Here is a 14,066-nt window from a genome sequence, read left to right as displayed (position 1 = left end):
AAAACACTGGCACATATCACACACTGGCCCTTCATTGGGTGTGGCTTTTAAAGAGCAGCCCCTTGTTGTGTACAAAAGAGGAAAAAACCTTACAGACAGACTTGTGCACTCCTGTCTTCCTCCAAATCAGACCACATCAGACCAAACCATGTTGACTCCTGTTCCTGATGGGAATCACCGCTGTGGTGGTGCAGTCAGTGTAACTACACGTGTCGCTGCAACAGTTTTAAGCTCCTCACACTGGAAAAGAAATACTGATCAGAGGAATTATATCCTGCAACACTAAATCTGTTATTTATATGATCACCTGCCCCTGTGGTAAAGCCTGTGTGGGTAAAACAAGCAGGGCTTTAAAAACACGGATTGCAGAACATAGGAGCACCATCAGATGTAAAAACATGAATTAACCTGTGGCAGCTCATTTTGTAGATTTTAACCATCCTATCTTCCTTAACCCTCACACTCTCCTCGGGATCAAATTGACCCAAAGAAAATGTTTTTTTTCCTTCCCCCTCTCTTGGGGCGGGTCAATCAGACCCCAAAAAAATATTTTCAGATAAATTCTCGCCAGGCAAGAAAATACATTTTTGGGTCTACTTGACCCGCCACAAGAGAGCAGGAAGGGGAAAAAAAATCTTTGGGTCAATGTAACCCCGAGGAGATTAAGATATTTTGTCATTGAACATGTGGAGCTGCCCCCTAGAGGTGGGAATCTAGAAATGGTCCTGTCAAAAAGAAACTTTTGGATTCACCAACTTAAGACTCTCGCTTCTCATGGACTGAATGTGGAGTAAGATGTTTTTTGTGATATGGTTAAACTATTGCTGTATTTATTAGAATGTTTTTATGTAAATATCTAAACTGTTTTTTCTTGTTGTAGAGTGGGTGACCTCACTTTGGGACCAACCATTCATTGGAGGGTATGGGCACCTGGGCTGGCAACCATTTTGTGTGCTGTGGTCCAAAGTGAGAAAAAATATCTGATGAAGGCTTTTTTTTTTTTTTTTTTTTTTTTGCCAAAACGTTATTTTAAAAAGAAAAAAAAAAAGCTTCTGGACATCAGCCATCTGAGTGTGCAATGCATTTGAAAACTGTGGTGCCCAGTGGGAGCTGACGTCTCCATAAATGTCATCACAACAAAGTGCAGGTGGGTCTTGCTGTGGGCCCTCCTATGGATAACTACACATCACACTAGAACAGAGCTTTTTTTTTTTTACATTTGTACCAAAATGAGTACGTGCCCCTGCCCAATCCTACATGTATATATCATCACTTAAGAAAATCTATATGGAGAACAAAGTAAGTACAGGCGTAACTGTTCAACATGCAGAAACTTTGGATGAGTATAACGTGGTTAAAAACTCTGAAATATCCATTTGTAGAATAGGTCTGCTTTAATTTTCAACCACAGGCAATGCCATTTCATTCAAACTTTATTTTTTTAATTTGTTTTTTGCCATGGTCTCTTTCATTAGTCAAACATTCTCTCAAACAACAATGAATGTAAACTGAGGGGATGTGCTGCCTTGTCCATTGCAGTGTGATCATAGGGGGGTTATTTCCCCATTCAAATGAGAGAATTGGTCAAATGAACAGCTGTGAGGAACATATGGGTGAAATTATATAACATTATCTGTGCAATGTCCTCCATAGGGCCCTCTAGTGCCCATGAGTGACAAGGCAATTGCAACATGTTGAACATAGCTCTCTCAGTGGATGTTTCTCAATTCCCAGGATCCTTCCTCCAAAGACCACTTTGCAGCACTCCTCCAGAGTCGGCTCCTCCGAAGCAGAGCCAAGTGTCCTGCTCAGAGCTCCTGGGAGGCACCAGGCTCCGGAGGGAGCGACTGCGCCGTGTCATGTGACCAGATCAAATGCGATAAAACTCAGAGTTTTAATAAACATGAATGCTTCTACAAATATAAAGTGTTCAGAGGTGTTTTTATGTGTCCACGTGCATTAAAACGTGAATAATAAAGGATGAGAGGAGAATCTTTTGAGTTATTTAGGCTTTTAATTAGCCTAGATAAATAAATACACAGGCTGAAACATTTTCGGATGATAATTGTATTCCCACTCCCCTTCTTTAAGAGATTTTGCTGCATTTGTCCTGATTTTAATTATTTTGATCTAATAATAGTATTATCTGCAGCAATGTGGCTAACATAAGAAAATATTTACTTCCTTTTTATTGTGTAATGAGTTTTATTTGATTAAAATGCATTTTACTGCTTAAATAAAGCCAGTAAAAAAATGAAGTTGCAGTGCATTGTGGGCAATTTCAAGTGCTCCGAGGTTGCCAAGGATCCACTTGTGCAGCCTTGGTAAAAGAGACAAACGGAGGAGTCAAGCGCAGAGGACGTGAGGGCTTTGGGAATTGGAACATCATTTGGCCGAGCTCTGTGTTGTACAAAGTCGTTTAGAAGCTGAGGATCCTGGCTATTGGGAAACACCCAGTGTCTCTGTGTCCAGGCTGGTCCAAGCTTCAGCCCTGCCCCTTGCTGGTTGCTTGTGGTCCCAGGACTGGAACAGGAGAGGGTGGGTCCAGGTAAGGTGAGGATGCGTGTTAGAGGAGGCATGTCTTATAGGAAGCGTGACTTGGAGGAGGTGTGGCCAGGAGAGATGTGCCAATTACCAGGACTACCTCCAACTTCCTGTACAGAAAACAGAGATTTTGAGCATTACATTACAGAAAAGTGTGGGTAGGACTAAAATTGAAATACAGTTGCATCATAGTACCTGCCTCCCTTATGGGGTCAAAAGTCAGGTCCCCATCATGTAAATCAACAACATGATTAAAGGTATGGGTTAAAATAGATTATGGTTTTAGTTTGGTTTACAGAAGATCTATTGTCCTTCTATTAGCTCTGTCATTATAATCTCTGACCCCCGTGGATCATTATGATATCATTTGCACATTTTAAATCACAATATTGATCTAAAATGACTTAATAAAATAAACAAGCCCGCTGATTTCTGTGTTAGAAAACTAGTGCGCAATTGGAGCTGATGCCTGCGTAAACGTGCTGTGCTGTGAAGTTGTTTGCAATTTAAAAAAAATTTGTACTAAAATTACTAAGCAACTCTGGCAAATTCTATGTGTATCCTTGATTAAGAAAATAAAACTGGAGAATGAAGTGCGTACGCCACAGTGGGCGTGTACCAGTGGCGGTAAAAATTTGATTGGTTGGCAATATGGTGTCTTGACAATAAGCAATTAAAGATGCATGAATCACTCCAAATACAACTTCAGAGGGTCAATGAGAAGGAAACAATTATAACATTTTTTGCAGAGTAGGTCTGCTTTAAGGTGTGTGTGAGACTAACCGTGTTTGGAGAGGCCAGGCTCAGGCTCCTCTGTAGCAGCTCCTGGGACACTCGGCTCACCTGCTTGTATCTCTGCACAATCATTTTGTTGAGATCATGAAACGGGTCCAACAGCCTGAAAGAGACAACACCAGTGACGCTCATATGGCTAGAACTAAGGCTGGGCAATATGGGAAATATTGATCGATCTTGATTCAATCTTCTTCCATTGGCGTTTATGCTTGTAACCACTGTGGTATCTTCACAAGAAAACAAAAAGTAGAGCATAGTCTTGGGTGTAGAAGAATGCTTTTCTGGAGTTATAAACAGCTCTGCCACTTCTATGTCCTCTACTTAAAGCTTTGGTATTAGAGTGAGTAGGCAGCCGCAGCCGCAGCCGCAGCCGCACAGTGGCCTGCTCTTATGTACTCAGCATGGCCCTACAAAAAGTAGTGAGGAAATGCTGAACATGAGGGGCATCTGCCACAAGTTTATGTAATAACTATTTTTTTTATGAAGGGAAAAGCCTGTGGTGGACACCATCTCCACCTGCACCACCAGAGCTCCTCTAACTACTTTGTATTATAGGGAATACTCACAGCCATCGGACTGGAGCTGGGCCTATCCACTCTGGTGCACATCTTCTTTATACCAATCATGTACACCATGTTTAGATCTGCACTGATCTTGATCTAGTCCTGGTTAAGGTCTGGTTTGGACCTCATCAAGCCGGGCTCCTTGTTGACACTTACGTTGTCTTGTCTGCATTAGTCCAGGCTTAGTCCTGTTTTTTGCATTGTTGATATGGAAGTTCTAAAATGATTTTCATTAAAGGTCAACAGTGCTGTTCAATTATAAACCATAAGTCCATTGTGGTGTGTCTTTATAATAATGCAGCCTCACAGCTCATAGTCCCTGCAATGTAAACCTGATTACCCCTGGTGCAGTATGTTTGGATACTTACCCCCGCTCCGGAGAGCCTTCCTCTGGTCCCACATGGCCCCTGAGCAGCTGGGTGAGAGTTGGCACTCTGGAGTCTGGGGAGTCAGCGGTGGACCAGGCTGGAGGTAACGGAAAGGCAGCCGTAAAGACACACACCTGCGCAGCACCATAAGAGAGGAGCATTTAGAAGGACTGCTACATTTTCACATTGGACGTTTGATATTGTGGCAGTCTGGGGACACACAGATGAAGTGAGAAGTTGAAGAAGATTACCGGGCTGTGACTGGCCCCTGGTGTGGGGCCCCTGTCCTCCCCAGAGCTGAGGGGCCACCACTGGCCTCCCTCGTCTTCTCTGTGCTCTGTGCTGTTCTGAGGAAACACTGCCCAGGAACCTGTGTCCACCTCGTCCCAGCTGCTGTCTGTCCCCCCCAGGCCACTGCCACTCCATGGGGGACTGATGCATTCTGGGAAAAGACAAAACAAGATGATTTAATTCTTGGATGAACTCCACAAGTCCTTCATACAAGAATTAAATCATGATGCAGCAAAAGGAGTGCTGTCACTTTTCTGACTATAAAGCATGAAATCATCACCTGCTCATCTCCATAGTTAAGTTTAATATTGTACTACGGAAAAAGCATGTGATAGAGAAATCTACGTCTGCACGTATGTCATCAGAGGTATAATGCTCCCTACAACGGAAGTACAGCCAGACTGGAATTCACAACACTATCACAGTGTATCACAGTGCTGAGACCTGTGCTGATAGTCATGTCTCTTCTCTACTCTCAGCTACTTCTGTTTATTCCACAGCAGCAAACAAAGCAATAACATCTCCATGGAGACAGGCTTCTCCAGAAAAGTGACAGTGTGCCTTTAATAAGAGAACCTTTATATTCCCCACAATGATGTTGGTCACCGGCTCTAAAGGATTACAGTGCACACACAGTGGAATGCAGCTCAGACAGACCAGGGCCTCAGAAGAACCAGACCACAAGGACCAGTCAAAAACATGTGACATCATCCCAGTTCTACACAAACCAGTGCAGCTGCTTCACCACTAAATACATAAAAAACACTTGTAACAAATCAAAAAGCATTGTCTTGGGTTTTTGAGCTTTCTCCAATAAAATTGTTCCCTTCCCAGAAACATACCTGACGAAGTTATACATGTCATCCATAAATGTTTGAGTAATTCAGTGATCTCTCCCAGGCCCTATATGAACCCTCTTTATTGTGATCTTAAAGATTCTGTGCAATTCTCTGTTCACAAACCTACGTGACCCATGCTCTCACAGGACAATTCTCCATAAATAAACAAAAACATGATACAAAACTCTACAGAGCAACTTCACAAATCTCAAGCAATGTGCAGTAGTTTCATTACCGGGATGCACGCTGACTGTGACATTTTCAAAAGAATAAAAGGTAACATAGTGATCTAAATATGTTATTTAAATATGTTAATTTGTAAACCATAAAGGTAAATTATCCCCTCTTTAACTGATAATTGTCACCAGACACATTACTATTCGGGTAAGAACTAAAAAATTATTAAAATAATCAAAATCATTTTAAATAATGATAAAAAATTCAAAGTCATTTTAATTCAATCTCTCAATCTCATATGAATAAAAAGTGACTTTCTGTCAGGCTGCTGATGTCACATGAACTTTCCCTTTTCATTCAGAAAGTTTGATTTCATAAAGCTGCTTACATACTAGAGGAAAGGGGATCTATTAGAGCAGAGTTACTGAAATTTAAATGAAAATTTAAATTTAGACAATAGAATGTGATTTTCCAGCTAGGTTCCATAGTGGTCCATGGGTATAGTCTATGTGTTCTTAAACTTGATCTGATACAGCTCAACATCATTCTAAAGCTATTCAGGAAAGGTTCATTTTGTGAATGGGACTTTTCAGTATTGATACCTACTCAAATAAGTATCTTGTTTCGATACTAGATACAACAGAGGGTGTAGGGACCAGACTGATATCCCTCTGTATAAATAATACACAGAGAACACATGAAACTCACCGTGGCTCAAGACTGACGGGGCCTGTATGAATCCCCCAAACTCCTGGTCCTCCAGTGGCTGCTCCCTCTGTGAGTCCAGGCTGGGGTCCTCCCCCTGTGAGTCCAGGCTGGGGTGCTCCCCCTGTGAGTCCAGGCTGGGGTGCTCCCCCTGTGAGTCCAGGCTGAAGTCCTCCCCCTGTGAGTCCAGGCTGGGGTGCTCCCCCTGTGAGTCCAGGCTGGGGTGCTCCCCCTGTGAGTCCAGGCTGAAGTCCTCCCCCTGTGAGTCCAGGCTGGGGTGCTCCCCCTGTGAGTCCAGGCTGAAGTCCTCCCCCTGTGAGTCCAGGCTGGGGTGCTCCCCCTGTGAGTCCAGGCTGAGGTCCTCCCCCTGTGAGTCCAGGATGAGGTGCTCACCCTGTGAGTCCAGGCTGGGATGCTCCTTCTGGGGCTCTGAACTATGGCCTGTCCTGTCTTTCTGGTTGCTGCTCCGGAGCTCACCTGGACTCCTCTGTGCTGTGTCCCCCAAAGTGCTCAGACTGGTCGTAAGAGGATCAGCTTCCTCAGTGTTTGCTTTGCAGTTGCCGCCACCTGCTGGAGGAGAGGGGAAAACACAGCCAGGGAAGGAGGGGCCACAGAGACGACACATGAGATCTGAGTCCCAGGCCTCTGTTCCATCTGAAATGTGTGGTGCATCAGCTGAGACCTGTTCTCTGCTTTTGCATGAACAGCTCTGAAGTTCCTCCATCGGTGCGCTGACTCTAGATCCTGCTTCATGTGTGATTTTGAGTAACAAATGCTCCTGGTGCTTTGACTCCATTTGGAACACCTTTATGGGTAAATCTTGGGACACATCTGTAGGCTGATAGCTGGTCTCCTCTTTGGTCTCCTCTCCTGTCTCTCCTCTGGGCTGATCCCTGGACTCTGTGTTTTTTTTGCCTTGTCCTTCTCGCTGTTCCTCTCTCAGTTCCTTTCTGGGCTGGTCTCTGGTCTCATCACTGGGTGGATCTTTGGTCTCCTTTCTGTGCTCCACCTTTTTCTTCTCCTTGGTCTCCTCTCTGGACCAAACGTCTAGCTGATCTCTGGTCTCTTCTTGTGGCTCCTCTCTATGCTCCTCTCTAGGTTCTTCTTTGGGCAAATCTCTGGCCTGATCCTTGCTCTGATGTTTGCTCTCTTTTCCGAGTTCTTCTCTGGGTTCCTCTCTGGCCACTCTCCCTCTGGACTCGTTTTGTTGATGCTGCCTAAAGTGCACCCTTTCTCGACTTGCTGTGTGGTTGGCAGGCTTCCTCCACCTTCGACCTGGAAAGAATTTTCTTTTTTTTAATTTAAAAGTTTTTAAAATGATAGAACCTTCCCACACCATGTACTAATTAAATGTGGTTGACAGTTTGAATCATGGATATGACAAATAAAAAGACCATACCTGACCGCTCTCTGGCCCTGTTGGGTCCGGTGTGTGCAGGCATGGTTGGAGTCCCTCCTGTCTTGCTTCGTAGCCAACCTCGGAGCATACCCCCGGGGTGCTGGAGGGTTGTATGGAGTGTTGGCTTGCCTGTGGGGTACAGACAGCTGCCCCTGTCCGTGCGGAGGAATAGGCACTGTGTCTGCGTCCTGCTGCTGCCCTCACTGGTCTGTAGGGTGGCCACCAGAGCTCCTATACCGGACCGCCTGGCATCTAGCCCCAGGGGAAGCCCCCACTCTGCACTCAAATGCACATCTGCAGGCTGTGGGTGACTGAGAGGGGCCTGTCCCAGGGCCCCCCCTGGTCGGTGACGGCTCTTGGAGCACAGGGCCCATGCTCGCAGCCCCCTGATGAGAGGCAGGCCTGTGAGGCTCAGCTCAGGGCGACTGGAGAAGGGCAGAGGGAGGGAGCACTTGTGTGGCAGGGGCGCGGGGCCTGTAGCACTCAGGCATGGGTAGTTGTTATTATTGTTCTGCTGAAGTATAGGACTCATTTTAAGCCTCATGGATGACGAGTAGAGCTGCTCACACAGAGGACATGTCACTGCACAGGGCACCTGCAAAACCACCACAACAGCAGCTGTGTTAAAATCAAGCAAAATCCAGTTATTACACAAAACATTTGTCCAGGGGTGTCCAAACATTTTTCTCTTATGGCTGCATATAGAAGCCTCTGAAGCGGAGAGCCACAGACCAGTGTTAATACATGGAGTCAGTCTGGCCGAGCTACTGTACCATTAATAAGACTTGGAACATTGTTTTTAGACTTGTATCATAATACAGTGGTGATGCTGTTGATGATTGTGAGGACGAGTTTAGCAGAAGACATGAGGGCCACAGTATATATACGCCTGCATTTGTCTATCATTGAAATGTCTTTGTATTATGTATGTCTCTTACACAGTAGTGACTTGACATAGGCAGAAAGCTATAGCATCTCATTTTATAGTGCAGTAGTACAATATTTTGGCAAGAAAATTATATTTTTAAAATGTATTTATTATGCTATGCAATGTAAAAAGCCTCCAGAAGTCATGACACATTCATTTGACATCTACGCCGAGACTAAAGGCTACCAAGTCACTACTGATCCACGTAGATCCCAGTAGTCGTGTTCAGGCCTACCCGCTTCCGTGTGAATAGTAGCCTAGTAGGCCTAATGTTCCACATATTTAGAATGGTCTTAGATTAGAAGCTTATTAGGCTGTAGCCTTTTCTACGTGAACACCACTCCAATGAGGCTAGGATAGTCGGCGTCTGGGTGATGAGCATCTACATCTGCGGGACGTGCGGCACATCTGGAAAAACCTACCTTTGTCGCTCAAATCACGCTTTCCCAATACGAGCGGTCAGGTCCTTGTCTTCGGGCGCGCTGTTATTTTCACGAGAAGGCTCTTCTCGTCATTTTCACTGCATCCACTCGTGGCGTAGCCTGCTCCACTGGCTCCACATCACCATCACACACGCCTGAAAGCCGTAACCACACGCAGGGCCCGTTGCCGCTCTACGGCTTATGCGCCTCCGCTACGACCAGCGGTGTCCGTCGTATCATCTTTCCGCAGTAGGCTCCGGGACTGTGCAGAGAGGGAAGGGGGGGGGGGGGGGGGGGGGGGGGGCTGTTCCGCCTCCTCCCTCGCCCACAGCTGAGCGTGAGCTAAAGTGTCATCCACAGTTACGTCATCGGCTCTCTGACGTTTCACGACGTTGATCCTTTCACCCGTCCACAGTGCACCGGGCATAGCTGCACTGACACGTTTATCCCGCTCCCCTCCATCACGTCCTGGGAATCATTCTATACAATAGGCTATTAGGCCTATATCCAGCCTATAATAGCCTAAAAAAAGCTCATCTCTGAAAGTGACCCCTGTTTTACCGGTGGATTTGTTGGTGATCCATCCATCTGCTACCAAACATAGCCTCGGTATTTCAAGGACAAATCGAATTTATGAATCTAATTGAATCCAACAGTATCATAAAGAAGCTCAGTGCCTCATGTTTGGACCCTGGGAATCACTGGTCTTAGTGGACTAATAGACGGGTTTATTTCAAGGCTCTCTGATCCTCCATTCAAAGATGGTGGTCTAAATTGTGTATATAAAGTCTCTTTCTTCCAGCTGTGGCTGGAGGTGTATTGTGTCTATACAGCTAGTCTATAAGAAACATACTGTGTCTACTCTTTAGAGAATAACACATCAGGCAATCGTTGATCTTTATTACAGCCTTATATTTACCACATACATTCATTCAGACAACACAAAATATAGCTTGCTAATACAGTGGAGATACACATGATACACCTTATTCTAGCCATTTCAACCCAACCCAAAATGTGGAAACGTTGTTCAGTCAATAAACAAAACCAATGAATGTCTATGTACAAGAATCCTTTCAGCAGTACTGCATCAGTCTGGATGCCACATCACAGGAAACTCCAGAGTAAAGCTCCAGGGTATACATCGTGATAATACCAACAGCATACAGAAGAAGCACATGCTGACAGGCTCTCAGGCTGCACTCAGCACTCTGCATTATAAATATATTTGATCTGATCACATATTCTATACACATTATGTTCAATTGTGAGTAAGTGAGGAAGTTCCAGGTGGATTCAGCCTTGTAACCTCATAATTGGGTAATGGGTACACACAAATACATAGTAGTTTTCATATTCTTACTTTTCCTCTATCTGAGGTGGGCAGAGTAGTCAAAAATTTTACTCAAGTAAGAGTAACGTTACTTCAAAATAATATTACTCAACTAGAAATACAAAGTAGTCGTCAAAGAAATTACTCAAATAAGTAAATTACTCAAGTCTTTTGGGAAAATGATTACTCAAGTAAGAGTAACTGTAGGGAACATCTGATTCATAATTTAAAGTGAATATAATTTGAAGGGCAAAACAGGAAATAATCCACAAAATCTGGTGTTTTCAAAGGACAGACACAAAAATGAGACAAACAAAATCAGATGTGAAGGAACCGCAACAAACACAAATGTTCAAATCGTTTCATATTGTCACGTAAAGATTTTGTCACTTGTAGAGTCACTCACAGTGGAAAGAGGAAGCACAGTTTTTACTCAAGTAAGAGTACTGTTACATCAATAAACAGATTACTCAAGTAGGAGTAAACATACTCTGTATGTAACTGAGTACTACCCACCGTCTGTATTCTATTAATAAAATATTTGACAGTGCACTGTTACTAGAGTAAAAGTTATGTGGCACAAGTTTATGTTGACAATATGAAATGATTTAAACATTTGTGTTTCTTATAGCGCTCCTTCAGAATATCTCCTTCTAATTTCTGTGCTTACCATACTAAATGAATGATTCATTCATTATATGCATTACTGAATTTTGCCCCTCCACTAACATTAACCTAAAATAAGTTGAATCATTTCTTGGACTACTTGAGGGTTATTATGTTGAAGTAAAGGAACTTTAGTACAATTTTTGCTACTCTACCCACCTCTGATTACAAGTATAGGCATGAAAAAACCTGCAAAAATCAAAGAAAATGTAATATTACAATTCAAAACAATAAAACGGATCTTGAGACGCCAACACCCTCACCTTAGCTCTGAGCTTATCAGTGAAACACAAAAAAAATACACAACAGCTATAGATGTGGAGTGTGAGGGCTTCTTCTAAAAGCGGACTGCATTATGCTAAAAGAATTATGATGTATGTACAAAAAGTGCACTGTCTGATGCCATGGTACCTTCCACAGGAAAAATAAATAATAATAAAAAGTCCAGCAGTATGAACACAAATAATGTATTAATCGAACTTGACCACAATAAATAAATGTAACGCCTACAATAGTAATTTTATTATGAACTACATAAAACATATGAAAATAAATAGTTATATTTAAAATAATAATAATTATTATAAAAAAAAAAAAACTATAAACAGTTTGGCTGCCCATGAGAGGGTTTTACAGCAGTTGATCAGTGTCCAGCTCCCTCCATGGGGGTGGAGGGTCCAGTGGGGGGCGTTTCTGTCTGGGCTGTGTGTCTTGTGACACTGGTCTGGCTCTGCACTGTGCCTGCACTTTCAGAGGACACCCCAGGGTGCTCCTTACGTGTGTGCTGGATGGAGATAGTTGAGGTGTGGTGCTTCTCAAACACTTGCTGGGTGGAGATACCAGAAGTGTGGAGGCAGAAAGAGCCTGAGACATCCAGATCTCCTCCCAACTCGCCCCTGCGCTGGGCCTGAGGAGAGCCCTCTGGGGTAATCTGCAGGAAGCCTGTGGAAGAACAACAGTGAGAACAACTGAAGGCCAAAGCCAGCCCGTGGCATTAGCAATTACTCTACATATAACAAAGACTACCAGTGTGAGTAGAACTTGTGATCTGATTAGATTTGAGATTGTACAGAAGTGTGTATAGTTTAATGATAACTTTGAGATGTTCTGAGTGAACTGTTAGATAGGGTCTTTTGGGAAAATGCTAAAGACAATGAAGACATATGTGACTTGTGTGCGTGAGAGGAAATGATGGACTGAAAGCCCTGGCAGTAATTCAGGAATCACAGAACCTTAGATACGTTTGTCTTTTGTATTTCATCCCTAATCAGGAGGGGCTACAAGCACTGGATGACATATACTAACAAGACCCCCAAAGACTCCCACCGGGAGAGGAATCATTGCACTTTCTTCTTTAAGTAGAGGGGGAATTGGCTTTTGCCCAGTCGAATCTGGTAAGAGTATTTTTGTCATGTTTGTTTGTCGCACTGAACCTCAAGCTGTTGATGGCACCCTTCCCTGGGTGTGGTCCAGTGCAACACCTACTGTATAAATGACTGTCTGCACTGGAGCAGGCTGTTAAGATACTGGACCTCCTGAGTCTAAGATGTGGGCAGATCAGACATATTTGCATGAGCACAATGACAGTTATCCCATAAGACCACAATAAAAGCTACTACTGAAAGAAGACCTACCTAAACCTTTGGTTGTTGGTGCACTATTGGGGCACAGGAGATGAGTATGAATGAGGCACTAACATGATTTATTTGCTTGTATCAATATGTGATATGTGATGTTATTTATTATTGTAATCTTTGTGGAGTTCAGATGAAAGTACAAACTACATGTCTTAAATGTCTGAAAGGAAATGTGTATGTTAAATTACATAAACATGACCTATCTGTGCTCCCAGCTACGAGGTACACATGTTCAGGTGGAATATAGTTTTTACAGATAGCGATTATACAGAGTTAATTTATTAAAAACATTGGACAGGATGGCCAAGCTGTTAATGTTGTAATCTGGTATTGTGGTTCTATAGAAGTTCTATAGAAGTTCTATAGAAAGCGAGAACAGCAACAAAAACTATTGGAGAATGAAATAAAAAAATTAGAAGCTGAACATACTAAAACGCTTGAAAAATCTATTATGTTAGAGTTAAAAGAAGCAAGATCAAAATTAGACAAATTATTAACATTTAAGGTAGAAAATGCTATAAGGTATATGAATCAAACATATTACGAAAAGGGGAATAGAGCAAATAAGTTACTCGCATTTCAACTCAAAAAGAAACAGTGGGAGCATACAATAGCAAAAATAAGACATCCTGTCTCCAAGGAAATTAAGATAAAACCAACAGATATTGCAGAAGCTTTTGCTGACTACTATAAAAATGTATATGATGATCAAAGTACGGAGTCATTAGAAACCAAAATACAAATGTTTATGAATAAGTTTGACCTTCCAACACTGACACCTGAGCAATCACTGGAGATGACCGAACCAATCACTTAAAAGGAAATAGTGGATACAATCAAAAATCTGAAAAATAACAAAAGTCCTGGAACCGACGGATTCCCAGGGGAATTCTATAAATGTTTTATAGAGGAGATTGCACCATTACTAAAAAGAGTATTCAATTATGTTTTAGAATCGGGAAATGTACCAATATCATGGTCGGAAGCTCTCATCTCCGTGTTACACAAGGAGGGCAAAGATCCTGTGTTATGTGATAGTTATCGCCCTGTCAGTTTACTGTGTAATGATTTAAAAATATTAACAAGTATAATGGCAAAAAGAATTCAGAAACATATATCAAAATTAATTAAATCTGACCAAACAGGGTTCATACCTGGAAGACGGCGCTAACAATATCAGCGAACACTAAATCTTATTTCATGTGCTAAGACGAGTTCAAAGACAAATATATTACTAAGTTTAGATGCACAAAAAGCATTTGACTGTGTAAAATGGAAATATTTATATCATGTGTTGTCGGTGTTTGGATTCCACCCAATGTTTATAAACTGGGTTAAACTTATTTACGATGATCCAAAGTCTAGAACTAGAGTGAATGGATGCTGCTCCGACTTTTTC

The 14,066-nt window shown here is 42.8% G+C and overlaps 2 protein-coding genes across 2 annotated transcripts in view; both read right to left on the bottom strand.

The window, feature by feature from the left end:
- Positions 1-2,115: 2,115 nt before the first annotated feature.
- LOC129407239 (uncharacterized) lies at positions 2,116-9,258 on the bottom strand. The gene is made up of 7 exons (XM_055147826.1): positions 9,032-9,258; positions 7,682-8,276; positions 6,286-7,557; positions 4,522-4,712; positions 4,271-4,404; positions 3,328-3,442; positions 2,116-2,654 (listed from the first exon to the last, which is right to left on the bottom strand). Exons 2-7 carry the CDS (start codon positions 8,223-8,225, stop codon positions 2,583-2,585), a joined length of 2,328 nt encoding a protein of 775 aa, XP_055003801.1. The 5' UTR covers positions 8,226-8,276; positions 9,032-9,258; the 3' UTR covers positions 2,116-2,582.
- A 656-nt stretch (positions 9,259-9,914) lies between these two features.
- Positions 9,915-14,066, bottom strand: part of LOC129407218 (neuroblast differentiation-associated protein AHNAK-like) — a 30,297-nt gene continuing 26,145 nt past the window's right edge. The window contains 1 exon segment of the mRNA XM_055147745.1: positions 9,915-11,972. Coding sequence (XP_055003720.1) covers positions 11,674-11,972 — 299 coding nt within the window. The 3' untranslated portion in view covers positions 9,915-11,673.

The sequence above is a fragment of the Boleophthalmus pectinirostris genome, unplaced genomic scaffold, assembly GCF_026225935.1.
Source record: "Boleophthalmus pectinirostris isolate CB_2022bp ecotype Guang Dong unplaced genomic scaffold, ASM2622593v1 HiC_scaffold_9, whole genome shotgun sequence".
Classification (NCBI taxonomy): Eukaryota; Metazoa; Chordata; class Actinopteri; order Gobiiformes; family Gobiidae; genus Boleophthalmus; species Boleophthalmus pectinirostris.
This window is presented reverse-complemented; position numbering and strand designations above follow the sequence as displayed.

Coding starts and splice junctions, on each gene's coding strand:
- LOC129407239 (XM_055147826.1), bottom strand. CDS start 8,225: ATGAGGCTTAAAATGAGTCCTATACTTCAGCAGAACAATAATAACAAC. Junction 4,713..6,285: donor CCCGTCAGTCTTGAGCCACG/GTGAGTTTCATG, acceptor GTCTTTTCCCAG/AATGCATCAGTCCCCCATGG. Junction 3,443..4,270: donor GAAGGCTCTCCGGAGCGGGG/GTAAGTATCCAA, acceptor TGTCTCTTTCAG/GCTGTTGGACCCGTTTCATG.